This window comes from Nyctibius grandis, chromosome 2 (assembly GCF_013368605.1).
Source record: "Nyctibius grandis isolate bNycGra1 chromosome 2, bNycGra1.pri, whole genome shotgun sequence".
Taxonomy (NCBI): domain Eukaryota; kingdom Metazoa; phylum Chordata; class Aves; order Nyctibiiformes; family Nyctibiidae; genus Nyctibius; species Nyctibius grandis.
In genome coordinates, this window is record NC_090659.1 from 31,662,052 (window position 1) to 31,677,017 (window position 14,966).

At 40.5% G+C, this 14,966-nt stretch overlaps 1 protein-coding gene across 6 annotated transcripts in view; it reads left to right on the top strand.

The window, feature by feature from the left end:
- Positions 1–6,606, top strand: part of TAB3 (TGF-beta activated kinase 1 (MAP3K7) binding protein 3) — a 48,573-nt gene extending 41,967 nt beyond the window's left edge. For all 6 annotated transcript variants that reach the window (XM_068425185.1, XM_068425189.1, XM_068425190.1 and 3 more), the window contains one exon: positions 1,964–6,606. In XM_068425185.1, coding sequence (XP_068281286.1) covers positions 1,964–2,112 — 149 coding nt within the window. In that variant the 3' untranslated portion in view covers positions 2,113–6,606. The remainder of the gene's footprint in view (positions 1–1,963) is intronic.
- Positions 6,607–14,966: the final 8,360 nt, after the last annotated feature.

Here is a 14,966-nt window from a genome sequence, read left to right on the forward strand (position 1 = left end):
TTTTTTAAAATGCTTCTAGGTTAAAAGCTCTATGTCAGGTTTGTTTAGGTGTCTTCTAATAAGTGTCATTAGGATTTTATAGTTTAGTTGGGAATTTTTACCCAGGTTTAATTGGTCACAGAAGCTTTTTAAAATTTGCATTTGTATTTTTATTTATATTTTAACTTAACTGGTTACACTTTACATATTTTTTGTGCAGAGTATGAATTTCACAGTAGCCCTGAAGTTTTAGCACAGCAAGAGCTTCAGGCATTTTAAGGACCAAGACAGAACACATTTCCTCCCATCAGTCTAAAGAGATAACAGTGTCCCACTTGTAGCTGAATTTCAAATTCATATAAGGGAATTTTCCCCCTCTTTTGAAGCAAGTATTTTACCCTTCGATATAATAAAATGCTTAGTATGTGGAAATTTAGAAGAAAGAGGAGGCCCAGAACTACTGCTCATGGTTCAAAAAAGAAAAAAAACGTACTGGGATGTGTTCCCTGCATAGGTGGCAACGTCCAGGAAAGACAGTAGCTGCAGGTGAGCAGTGGCATGAAGGTGGCTGCCAGGGTTCGTGTTAAATTGCAGTGGCCATGTGGTTGATTTAAGGCACTGCTATTTCGTGATGCCTGAATTCATTCTCTTAATTACACTAGCCTATTTGATCTATTATTTCAAAGCAAAATAACTTGCAAAACTTGCATGAAATAAGTGATTTTATTTGGCAGTTGGAAAGATAGGGCCTTGTAAGGATTTGTACGACTTCTATGACTAGCTTTCTGGTTTTGTCTGTCAACTTACCAGAGATCAGTTCTAGGGCTCGTGTACTGTATTCTGAGCTTGGCTTTTAACATGGAGTTGTCAAATTTTTTTTTTTCCTTAAAAAATCCGTTTCCTTAATACTCAGCTGTTGAAAGCATGGGCAGAGAGGTATGGTCAGACAAGGGTCTGCCCTGTGCTGCCAAGTGGCTAGCCAACATGAATGCAGTCTAGTGGCCACACTACTTGCTTAGGAGGAGTTTGTTGAGGCCAAGTGCTGTTAATGAGACTACGCAACTTCTGGTCTGGAGAGGGCGTACATCTAAGCAAGGAAGTTACTTTTATTTTCTCTAAGTATGTCTCTGAAGACAAACCTAAGTACTATTTGTGCTAACTTAGTCATCAGCAATCTGCTAGATTTCTCAGCAGATGACAGCAATGTGTGCACTTTGAATTACAAATTGCAGTCCTTTTTTACAGTGTAAGTTCTCTTTTAATTAAGCTGTTCTACAGATGTTTTTTTAGCAGATGGGTATCTTAACCTTACCTTCTAGGTATGTGTGCTAATGTTGTTTCGAATATTATCGTTTTGTAAAATGTTGTGTTTCCACATCCTAGGAGTATTTGTCACTTTTAGTACATAACCTGAGATCTTGAAGTGGTCATCTTGTTTTGAAACAGGCCTACCATTTTATTTTTATATTGTATTTTCTTCAGCCTGGATAAATGCTAGAAAAAGATGCAGAAAATATGTCATGTGTCAGACTGTTTGAAGGAACTAAGTCAGAAGTAGTGTTTCACGTCAGGTAAAGTAGGGTTATTGGAATTTAGAATTTGGTAATAGACTGCTGTACATAAACCTTTGAAGTTATTCCTTAACAGGATGGTGTTGCAGTTTCAGTAATACTCTTTTCAGTACGTTTTAAGCTATTAAACCTTTAGCAGTATCAGTGACCTAACACTGGTGACTGCTCTTTTTGTTTTTAATGTAGTGTGGTTAAGTGACTCTTCACAGAAGTGAAATACTTTAAATATTCAGATTTCACAAACTGAATTAGAAGTGCTTTATCAGAAGACCTTTAACGTTACCTAAGTGGAAAGGTTTCCCCATTCATTTTAAGACAGAATGTTTAATGAGGTGACAAACCAGTAGTATGATCTTGCCTATCATCCTTCTCTTCTGACATAAGAAAAAATGTTTTCCTTTGGCTTTTTTTAGAGCATCAAAACAGCTCCAAACAGACACCACGAACTCAGCCGAGAGATGAAGACTTTGAAGGGGCTCCATGGAATTGTGATAGCTGCACCTTTCTAAATCACCCAGCACTAAATCGCTGTGAGCAGTGTGAAATGCCACGATACACCTGAAAATCAGGAAGAGGCTGCATTGGGTTGAAAACAACAGGCTCTCAAGCCAACAGATATAGGAGAAGGAAACATGGGGAACCTTTCAGTCCATCTGCCCGGCCTTTGCCAGTCAACAATCTTCATATTGCAAGGGGTGGGAGTAATGTGTTAAGATGTTTCTGCTTGTGCTACACTAAAAATAAATAAATTAAGGGTGAAATTCTTTCTTATCCTATTGCAGTGAGCAAAGCAGAAAATGAAACCTGCAAATATAAAAGGATTAATTTTGGGAAGAATATACACAGGAAAGCAAATAACTACTGGTGTTTAGTCCTGTGGTTATAATTACTGCTTAGTGGCTCTAAAAAAAAAAAAATTTTTGTTTTGTTTTGTTTTTTCAAAAAAAATCATAGGACTCTTAGTAATGGTGTGAAATGTTACACTTAACCAGAAAAACTGAAGAGCCAGAGCTGACTTAACCTGGCCACAGCTAGCTGGAAAACAAAGGTTCCCTGTGCTTCTAGATTGTAAGCTACTGAAAAAGAAGACAGGTAAATGCAATGATAAATTTTGCAATGTATAAAAAGCAAAGAGAAGGGAATTTGTAATTGCTGCTTTCTTTCAGGGTAACTTATGTCTACAAAAAATTGCTGTTTGAAATAGTAACCTAAGGTGACTAAATGAGATACCGTATGAGCGTTACAGAGTTTAATCAGAGGTAATTTTTTACAATCCCTTTTGCTTGTACAGTGCTCACCTGGCTGTGTCAACACTGGTAATAAACTAGGAATGAATTCTGCTGTATTACGGATGAAAATACTGCTGCATGCTTTCATTAGGCCGTCGTGTTTCAAAGCTAAAAGTATGCTTTTATATACAACAATCTTACAAGCTGTGCTCTGTAGCAGCACGGTGACATATGCCAAACACAGACTACTCCAAATTCGGTTTGGAAGACTTGAGCTCAGCCATGGTTGTGTGTGAGAAGAGTTTGTACCCAGTTCCTTAGGCCTTTTCACCTTCCAATTTGTGAAGAATTCATGATGTTTACAGCACAGAAGGTACTTTGTGCCCCAGTTCAAAGTTAGCTGAAAAATAATTAATTAGCTCTTCAGTAAAGGTTTATTTGCACATTGTTAATAAACCAGCCTGTGTAAAATAGCAGATGCCAGATCCTGAAAAATTACACGCTGCATTCTTTTTGTTTTGGTCAGGAAATATTTGCCGTAGGTTGAAGAACACAAGACTTGCAACTGAGAATCATACTGGTACTTTTATGCATATGATATACTGTATTATAAAGGTGATGTTCAATTTGTTTGGTTGCTTCAGGTTGCTGTAATAAAGCACTCAATACTTGTGAAATCGAACTTGGGTTTGGGCAGCTGAATGATTATTTTACACACTGTGTGAGTGAGTAGGATGTTCCTGTGTACTGGTCAGAAGCTGGTACAGTGCATTTGAGTTTTTATGGTATAACTTTGTCAAGGTTCAGAGATGCAGCCAAGCACATCAGCTGAGTTATGGTAATTGACTTTGCAACTGTGAGGCAAAATATGCTAGCTAAACCTTACCAAAAGGGATTTAAACTACTTCATTTTAAGTTGTTCTTAGCTCATGGCAGCCACATCCTTATGCTCAGTTACCACAATTCACTTGATGTGTGATAACATGTTAAGCTGTGGTAGAACAATCATGTGTCTGAATCCTTATTTAAAATCAAGCAGCGTTTGTAAAGGATGGGTGGAGAAAAACTCATCTTGACTGCATTGCTCAATCTGGTGTCTTCTCTCCCTGCAGTTTATAAAGATAACAGTAAAAACAAACTGTGATCTTAGATGAGGAACCAATATTTCATCTGGCATTTTTCAGTATGTTCTTGCACTAATTAAATCTTCAGCATAATTTTAAATAAGCTGAGAGATTTCCAGCATCAGTGTGTACCACTGATGAGCAAAGCAAAGACAAAGGCATCAGAGCTAGTTTTCCTTCCTTCCTTCCTTCCTTCCTTCCTTCCTTCCTTCCTTCCTTCCTTCCTTTCTTCCTTCCTTGCTTCCTTCCTTCCTTATGAATTTATATTACTATGTGGGGAGCTCATCACATGTGGAAAGGGGTAAAAAAAAATACTGTCAAATGAAGTTAGAAGGCAAATATTAATTTCGTTCATATAAGTGCGCAGTCTGACAAAACTGAGATGACTAGAAAGCAGATGAGCAGAAGCATTGTACCTAGGATAAGCAGTACTGTTGCTGTTATCAGCTGTATAATGATTTACTCAAAACAATACCAGTAACTTCATGAGTTTTCTATTGTGATGCCTTTGCCTTTGTATTATTTCAATTTTCTGTTCATTTGTACTTCTGTGGAAGTTCTAGAAGCATTTGTTTTTGCTGGAATTACAAAATGATAGCAACTGAAATGACAGTCAGCAAATGAGAGTAGGTGTGTCATGCATCAATACAGTTGTGCCATTTTCAGACAGAGTAGAGGCTACTTTTGGAGGGGGGGGGGAAAGCATGCAGTCCAATAATTCCCTGAACTGTAATAACATAAATGGAGACTTGCTAATCTTAGTCATAGCTTCACCAGAGGAAGAGAAGGAAGGCTGCCATGACAGCGAGATGCTTTTTGGAAGACTGAAGGAATGCTGTTAAATTGCAAATGAATTCCTTTGTACCAATAATTTTACTCTGTTTTTTCAATTACTCTCATTTGTTGCTTGTACAAAAAAGACCTCTTTCTGTTGTATTATTTTACTTGTAAATGCCCATACTCAAACATTAATAGTAAAGACTTTACATGGTGCTTGAATATTTTTAGTTTGTTAGAATGTAATTGTATTTTGAATATTGGAAGATCCATTTTCCTTCTGAAAGCAGGTGATGCCATTCACACCCCAACCGAATTGCAGATTATGCCAAAAAAAATGGTTTATGTAATATTTATTGAATGCACATAAAACCCTAATGTCAGCTGGCATACAAAATGCACTGTATTGTATAAAACTTCTGTGTGTGTGAGTGAATGGTGGGATGCTGATGCCATTGTGTTGAGTTAATGCACTACTTGTGTTTTCTTTTTTTTCCTTAATGACTGAGCTTTCCCTCAACCATGCTACTAGAGTGGTGGAGTTTGTAACTGACTTGGACATTCAGATTTTCACTGTTCATTGAAATTTTATAAAGCTTATTTTATATTTACTGTGCTATTACAATGAATTCCCTTTAATTATAGAATACTACTGTAGTTCTTTAAAAGTTTATTTAGAGTGGGGTTTGTGGAAAATGATTCAGAACATAGTAAACCAAAAGAAATCCTCAACTCTGGATCTACTTTTAATTTGATGTAATTATTAGTCTTGTTTGGGTGAAGAGGAAAGGGGTGGGAAATCAAGCAAAAGGAAGTACTTCGTAAAATGTAGTCTTAGATCAGATTGAATTGTGTATCTGTGTGTCTGTGGTATGTGTGTGTTTCCCTTGAAAAATGGGAGGTGTGGTGAAAAGGTGTAATAATTCTTAAAAGAGCTGGTCTCAGTACTTTCTGATTATTATACTCTACTAAATCACGTTTTTAAAAAAAAGGATTTCTTTCAGTTACTTTATATATCCCAGTTATACATCTCTCATTTCAATTTCTAAATACTTTTACATTGCATATTGATTGTAAAACCCCTTGAAACTGAAATAAAAATACTTGAGTTAAAATGGGGACAAAACAAAATAAAAACAATAAAGAATGTTTTAAAAAAAGAATGTGAGAATATTAAATATGTTAAAAACAAGCTTGTCATCAGGATAATAGTTTTTGTTTGAAAATTCAGTGGTATACCGTAGAATGTGAAAATTACTGTCCTGACAAGGAGTGGACAGTTGGACATAAACAATTCATCAGCTTGTTTGGTACCACAGAATTCACGTGCTCTGTCCTACAGTGACTCTAAATCCCGTAAAGAAAGAAGACATGCACAGATATCACATCTCATAGTCAGTACTGTCTCTATGTGCTGCTGCATTTGTTTCGTTTCAAAATGTCAATATTCTATGAAGCTAGCCATGACTGAACTGTGCCAGATTTCTTCAGTTTGGGGCTTTCATTGCTGTTTATGTCCATAAATATTAATGCGAATATTTTTCTTGGTTTTGAATAATCAGAAATCAATGAAGTTAATGCAATATTATAATCCTGGATTTTCAGTACCTTTGAAACCGATTTTAAAAAAAACTGTGTTCTTGAAACTTATTTATTTATGGTGGCACCAGTGTATCTAATCTCTATTTCCTGCTGTGTGAAACCCTGTTAAATTTTTTCATTAAAAGAAGAAGACACGAACTTGTTTAATCCTGTATATATGGTGTCTACATTCTAGATTTGTGTATGCTGTGAATGAACTTATTACTAAGAGATGAAATTGTATAAAAGCATTCAGAGGCTATGCATGCATGGTACCTCCAGAAAATGCGTACTCCAAGTTGCAGATTCCTGCAAAAATAAATTAATAAAACTAAGCAAACATTACATCCTGCATTTGTTCTTGTATGTAGTAGGAAACAGTTAAAAAATACAGCCTTTTTACTTTCATAGTCCAATGGTTTCTGGTCTTCCACTTGAACCCATAGCTATAGCAAATTTGTTTCAGGGCTTCCGGGGTTTTCTTTTCGGTGATCAGTATGATTCTCACTAGGAAATTGCTGAATATTGAGCTGGGATCCAAATCCTGTTCCTGTGAGTATGGACAGCTTGTATAAGCAGGAGTCCCATGTAGATGGTGGATATTCTGTGCAGCTTCTGGTGTCGGAACAGGACACTGGATGTGAAGTTGAGTTCATCACTTTTCTCTTAGTTTTGAATGGAAAGTTGTTACTGAAGGAGTACCTTTATCTACTATAGCAGATGATCACCTTTTGTTTGCAGTCTTGATTGCAGGCATTCCTGCTTATCCTTGGTACTACTGAGGATCTGGATTACAAAAGTCCATCTTCTGCTATAACCTCTTACAGAAAGGCACTGCTCTGGGAGAGGGTGGAGAATTTGAAATTCATGAATCAGTATGCAGGGTTTTTATTAGTGTGTTTTCTCAATTATCTTGATATATCAGCTCACCATCAGCTCACAAATGGAAAGTTCTGTAGCTGTGCTATGGCTGTATTGTGTTCACATACAGTTTCAGTCATTAAACACATTCTGGTCTAACAAACATACTACAACCTTGGCTTTGAGCTTTTGTCAGCAAATGTAAGAATTTAGTTTTGCATTCCTTTTGCTAAATTGAATTTATAAAAATTTCAGGATAGGTTTGTATTTCAATCAAGCATTCAATTTTTTCACTTCAGAAATCATTGTAATTGAAACTTTAAATATTTTTAAAAAGGTTTCAAAGCTTTAAAAAAAAAGTTTAAAAATGTTAAGGTACCTGTAAAATAAACTATGTTAATGGCGAACACACAAGGCCAAAAGATAGTAGATCTAACAGCTGATAGTGACCAGTATTTTTTTTTGTTGTTGTTTCCCTGAAGTCATGAGGAAGAGGATCTGCCTGAAATAATTGCATAAAACTAGTTCATTTATTCATAAGAATTGCTTGGTTTTGACAGTACTGCACCGTGTCTTAAACCTGTGGGGCTTAGAGAGATGATTTGTCCTGTGATCTGGTAAGTATTCCAGGGATTCTGTGCTGCTGCTTCTGATCAGTCAAGATGATCCATAATGCAGGGTAAGTACTGTATTTTCTTTACTTGTACCCTCTGTGATTGTAAGTATACTTTTTGAAAGGAAATTACTTAGGTAACTAAGTTCGTAGAATCACAGAATGGTTAGGGTTGGAAGGGACCTCTGGAGATCATCTAGTCCAACCCCCTGCCAAAGCAGGTTCACCTAGAGCACATTGCACAGGGTCATGTCCAGGCAGGTTTTGAATATCTCTAGAGAAGGAGACTCCACAACCACCTGGGCAGCCTGTTCCAGTGCTCTGTCACCCTCAGAGAAGTTCTTCCTCATACTCAGATGGAACTTCCCATGTTTCAGTTTGTGCCTGTTGCCCCTTGTGCTGTCGCTGGGCACCACTGAGAAGAGTCTGGCCCCATCCTCTTGACACCTGCCCCTAAGGTATTTGTAAGCATTGATAAGATCCCCCCTCAGTCTTCTCCAGGCTAAACAGACCCAGCTCCTTCAGCCTTTCCTCATAAGAGAGATGCTCCAGTCCTCTGATCATCTTTGTAGCCCTCCGCTGGACTCTCTTTCTCCAACTTCACCTAACAGCTGGACTCAAATCGTTATATATTAAATGGGTTACCTGATGTTTTGTGGAAACCTTGTAAAGTTGTTAGAGAAGGGGCTATGTTAATTTTTCAGATAGTCTGTGGCTGTGGCATGTTCTTGTTTGATAGTAAAAACCAGGCCAGACCTGTAAAAGCCTCTTGCAGGAGTGACACTTTGTTTTACAAAATATTCTGTCCCTCTAGAAAACAGTAATTTTGGATTTACAAATAAATAGATAGTTAAATACATTCATAAAAAAACGCCACTCTGCAAGTAAGTTCTTTCCAGTTAGGCAAGACTTGCATGTACTTGCTGATTTTACAAGTTCCATTTTGGAAGATTTTGAGAAATTAACTGTCCTTTGTTCCCAAACCATAGAAAGTTTACTTAAAAAAAGGAGTAAATAGAATTCTGTTACTGCTTTAGAAACGAAACCAAAAAAACTCCGAATCAAACATACACAACACAGGTACTACTTTATTTTTCACTAAAAGCTTAATTTTTTTTGAAGTGTTTTAGGAAAAAAAGTTTAGGCATGTGAGAGTGGGCTTTATTTTTTCTTTTAGGAAAAATATGGAATATTTTTGGAAAAATTTTCCTAGATGAGGGAGGTCATCATAGGTTTGAAAGTTACATTCTGATTCCAAACTGATACAGCTCTTGTATAACAATTGGTACCAAATTCTGGTGTTAGTTACAAAGACTGGGAGCAGTAGCAGTGTGCCTGGAACTGCTGGTGGCCAGCTGCTCAGCTGAAACGGGATGTGTGCCATCTTTTGGAAGCATTTAATGGCCATATATTGGCCCTGTGTCATGTGCTGGGACGTGCAGCCGGTATGTGACAGTGAAGCATCATGGGTTGCAACAAGTTGGTTGTCCCCTTGTGTTGTGGGACGAGCCAGTGAGAGCTGGCCATCTGGCACACCTTGTGGTACCCTCACCCACTGGCTGTCACTTCACAGGGCCTGCCTTCAGTTTAGTCGCCTGACACGTAGATGTTACCACGGCAGGAGAGATCATTGGCCTTTGGGGAAAGAATGAAAAAAACCAGGACCAAACACTCCTCACCCTTGTGGAAGAGGTGGTTCAGGAGCTGCCTGGGAGTTGTGGATTTGAGTTAGATGAAGCTGGGGCTTCCCTACCCTAAATCAAAGATGTAAGTCACAGCTCGATGAATATTTATCACAAGCTCTCAAGGGCTCTCTGCTGGTTTGTTCTCAAGTATCCTGAACCAGTCTTACAGATTCCTGGCATTGGGGATTATATTTCACCTGAAATTTTTCTTCTCTAATTTTGAGCCTGTTCAATTAATTCTAATGACTTGGCAAAGCTGAAGTTGCTGTCGGTGATGTAAATGGGTCTCTGCAGAGTACCCTGTGTGCTGGAGGGTGCCTAGTGTGACTTGGCTGGGGTCCAGAACCCAAGGAGGGGGAGAATACACTTTCCAGACAGATACATGGGTTTAGAGTAAGCAAAGTCTGAGAAAACTTTGCAGGGAATGACTTGTGTCTTTATGATATCTTGTGACTCCTTTCCCCTAATCAAATTTCTATATGCTTTGCTTTCTTCATGATGAACAGCTGTTGTGGTGAAAAGCCTTGGTCATCTTTCATCACTGCAGGTACTGAAGCCTGATGGATTGGCTTGGTTGCTGTTCCAGGTAACTGATTTTAACGTTCCTCCCCCCACACACTTTTGTTTTAAATGATTGTTCACAAGCCAAACAGATGTTTTTTTCTTTTTTTTTTTTTGACTGATAATGATATATGACCATGAATCTGTTGCTGATCACTATCTTTTCAAACTCTGAAAATTTCAAAGCTACAGTGAGTAGGTAACAAGCTTTGTCTACATTCATACTGTTCTTCACAACACTGGTACCTCAGGTCAGTGTTGTACCACAGAGAAAGAACTAGATAAATACTTAATAAAGCAAATCTTAAAAAATACATATAATTTTTAAATTTACTTCAGGCTTTACTGTTACTTTTTAATGAAACTGTTTGAGAAGCAGACTGGCCGACTTGATCCTGTAGCCCTTTTAAGAAACTCAAGCCGATGCTGCTAGTAAGGATTGTTATCTCGTGTCCTGGTTTGGCCCAAACCAGGCCAATTAGTCTTAAAGAAACCAAGGTCACTGCTAAATTCCTCACTGCTTATGAGTGAAGAGCCGAAGGGGGGTTGCACCTGCAGGAAGGAGCAGACAGGGCTGGATGTTCAAGGGTTCCACCCCTTATTCCATACCATTCACGTCATACTCGGATCACCACTACCTTTTCATTTTCAAATATATACACACATATCACTAGTTTATGATTCATCTCTATACAAAAAGTTCATCAAGTTCATTTAGTTCAGGATTGTGGGTTTCCATCTGGCTAGCAGTCTCTCAGCATTCTCTCTGGCTAGCAGTCTCTCTTTTGTCATGGTTCGTGCCCACAGGTTGCAGGTTAAAGATGTCAGACTCGAGGAGGTTACTGGACGCCACTTGATGAAGCTAGCTCTGGTCTCATCACCACTGTCTTAACCTGAAAGACACTTATGCAGCAACAACATACAGTTCAGACTTAAGTAGTCTTACCCAGAATCAGATCACCTTCAGGGACACATCAGACTTCGCCATCTTGCAACATCACCCACCAAGTACATCCAGGTCCCTGAGCAAAAGCAATCCCACGAATGGGTTTACCTTTGCCCGTTGCAGGAAGAATCCAGACAGTTTTTCCCAACAGATTCCTTTCATGTACCACCGGGACTTTATCTCCTTCTACTGTATGTAAAAGGTCTGACTGAGCAGGGCCAGCTCGATTGATAGATCCCCTGGTGTTAACTAACCAGGTAGCTTGTGCCAGATGCTTATCCCAGTTTTTAAAGGTTCCACCCCCCATTGCTTTCAGGGTAGTTTTTAACAGCCCATTATACCGTTCAATTTTCCCAGATGCTGGTGCATGATAGGAGATGTGATATACCCATTCGATGCCATGCTCTTTGGCCCAGTTGTCTATGAGACTGTTTTTGAAATGAGTGCCATTGTCCGACTCAATTCTCTCTGGCGTGCCGTGTCGCCACAAGATTTGCTTTTCAAGGCCCAGAATAGTGTTCCGGGCAGTGGCATGGGGCACAGAGTATGTTTCCAACCATCCGGTGGTCGCCTCCACCATGGTAAGCACATAGCGTTTACCCTGGCGGGTTTGAGGGAGTGTGATATAGTCAATTTGCCAGGCCTCCCCATATTTATATTTCAACCACCTCCCCCCATACCACAAAGGTTTTAACCGTTTGGCTTGCTTAATTGCGGCGCATGTTTCACAGTCATGGATAACCTGTGCGATAGAGTCCATGGTTAAGTCCACCCCTCGGTCACGAGCTCATCTGTATGTTGCATCTCTCCCTTGATGACCTGAAGTGTCATGAGCCCACCAAGCTAAAAATAGTTCACCTTTATGTTCCCAGTCCAAATCTATTTGGAACACTTTAGCAGCTTGATCCGCTTGTTGGTTGTTTCGATGTTCCTCAGTTGCCCGACTTTTAGGTACGTGAGCATCTACATGACGTACCTTCACGACTAGTTTCTCTAGCCGAGCAGCAATATCTTGCCACAGTTCAGCAGCCCAAATAGGTTTCCCTTTGCGCTGCCAGTTGCTTCTCTTCCACTGCTTTAACCACCCCCACAAGGCATTTGCTACCATCCATGAGTCAGTATAAAGATACAGCCTTGGCCACTTTTCTCGTTCAGCAATGTCTAAAGCCAGCTGGATGGCTTTTACTTCTGCAAATTGACTTGATTCACCTTGTCCTTCTGTGGCTTCTGTGACTCGTTGTATGGGACTCCATACAGCAGCTTTCCACTTCCGATGCTTTCCTACAAGACGGCAGGATCCATAGGTGAACAGGGCATACTGCTTCTCATCCTCTGGTAGTTCATTATATGGTGGGGCTTCTTCAGCACGTGTCACCTCCTTTTCTGGTGGCATTCCGAAGTCTTTGCCTTCTGGCCAGTCCATGATCACTTCTAAGATTCCTGGGCGATTTGGATTTCCTATTCGAGCCCTCTGTGTAATTAATGCAATCCATTTACTCCATGTAGCATCAGTTGCATGATGGGTAGTGGGAACCTTACCCTTGAACATCCAGCCTAGTACTGGTAATCGAGGTGCCAGGAGAAGTTGTGCTTCAGTACCAATTACCTCTGAAGCAGCTCTAACTCCTTCATATGCTGCCAGTATCTCTTTTTCAGATGGGGTGTAATTGGCCTCGGAACCCTTGTATCCTCGACTCCAAAATCCTAGGGGTCGACCTCGAGTCTCCCCTGGTACTTTCTGCCAGAGGCTCCAGGTAGGACCATTGTCCCCAGCTGAGGTGTAGAGCACATTTTTAACATCTTGTCCCGTACGGACTGGTCCAAGGGCTACTGCATGCACAATCGCTTGTTTAATCTGTTCAAAAGCCTGTCGTTGTTCAGGGCCCCACTGAAAATCATTTTTCTTTCTGGTCACTTGATAAAGAGGGCGTACAATCTGGCTGTAATCTGGAATATGCATTCTCCAGAAACCCACAACGCCTAAGAAGGCTTGTGTTTCCTTTTTGTTAGTTGGTGCGGACATAGCTGTTATTTTGTTGATCACCTCTATCGGGATCTGGCGACGCCCATCTTGCCATTTAATCCCTAAAAACTGGATCTCCCGGGCAGGTCCCTTGACCTTGCCTCTTTTTATGGCAAAACCAGCTTTCAGAAGAATTTGGATTATTTTCTCCCCTTTGTCAAAAACTTCTGCTGCTGTATCACCCCACACAATGATGTCATCAATATATTGCAAATGTTCTGGAGCTCCACCCTTTTCTAGTGCAGTCTGGATCAGTCCATGGCAAATAGTAGGACTGTGTTTCCACCCCTGGGTCAGTCGATTCCAGGTGTACTGGATACCTCTCCAGGTAAAAGCAAACTGTGGCCTGCACTTTGGTGCCAAAGGAATAGAGAAAAATGCATTAGCAATGTCTATGGTGGCGTACCACTTGGCTGCCTTTGACTCCAGTTCGTATTGAAGTTCTAGCATGTCTGGCACAGCAGCACTCAGCGGTGGCGTAACTTCATTTAGGCCACGATAGTCCACAGTTAATCTCCATTCTCCATCAGACTTTCGCACTGGCCATATAGGACTATTAAAGGGTGAGCGAGTCTTGCCAATTACTCCTTGATTTTCTAATTGTCTAATCAGTTTATGAATGGGGATCAGGGAGTCTCGATTGGTGCGATATTGTCGTCGGTGCACCGTGGCAGTAGCAATTGGCACCTGTTGTTCTTCAACCTTCAGCAACCCCACAACAGAAGGATCCTCTGAGAGGCCAGGCAAGGTAAACAGCTGTTTAATGTCCTCAGTCTCTACAGCTGCTATACCAAAGGCCCATCTATACCCTTTTGGGTCCTTAAAATACCCTCTCTTGAGGTAGTCTATGCCAAGGATGCACGGAGCATCTGGGCCAGTCACAATGGGGTGCTTTTTCCATTCATTTTTAGTTAGGCTCACTTCAGCCTCCAATACAGATAACACTTGAGATCCTCCTGTTACTCCTGAAATACTGATAGATTCTGCCCCTTTATGATCCGATGGCATTAGGGTGCACTGTGCACCAGTGTCTACCAAGGCGCGATACCTTTGTGGTTTTGATGTGCCAGGCCATCGAATCCACACAGTCCAATAAACTCGGTTGTCCCTCTCCTCCACCTGGCTGGAGGCAGGGCCCCCCTAATTAAGAAATGGATTCGTGCTGCTCACAGGGACTGGACCTTCATTTCTCCTATTCACACTTGGGAAAAAGGGATTTGAGGCCCATCTACCGTGACTGGGGTCCTGCTCATTGGTAACTGGAGCAGCCATCCTTCTAGAAAAATTCTCTCTGGTATTTCTTTTAGCTTGCAACTCACGTACTCGTGCCTGTAGGGTACTGGTAGGTTGTCCATGCCATCTGCTCATGTCCTCCCCATAACCACGCAGGGCAAACCACAGGATACCTCGTGATGTGTTCCGTTTCCTTTGAGCTGGTCCTGTAGGAGAGCGTTTTCTCCTAACAGCTGCAACGCGCGCCTGTGTAGGTAGAGAGTCAAGTTTATTCTTGATCATGGACAGTTTGTCTGACAGTTGTTTAAATGAGTCCTTGTTTTGCTTAGTCAGTTTTTCCACAGCCGAGATGCGTGCCTGCAGTGGGGAAGAAATACTATCTTCATACTGTCGCATACAGTTAGCCATTTCGCCCACACTAGATCGTGCCATAGCATCTTCTCCCCAGACTAATATTGACAATGTATGGGTATATGTCGGTGGAGCATTCTTCACAACCTTCCGGAACATGGATCGGTTGCATTCCACTTCATCAGGATCTACAGGATCTACAATGTCCTGTGGGTGTCTATAAATGATCTCTTGCACAGCCAGTTCTCTAAGGTAGTTAATACCTTTTTCTATAGTGGTCCATTTGCTTAGGTGGCTCATAACATCATCTTTATAGGGATATCTGCTCTTTACAGCTGACAAGAGTCGCCTACAGAGACTGATAGTGTTTGACTTTCTTGCGAGCGCCTTATCAATACCACCATCTCTGGACAGGGATCCCAACTGTCTGGC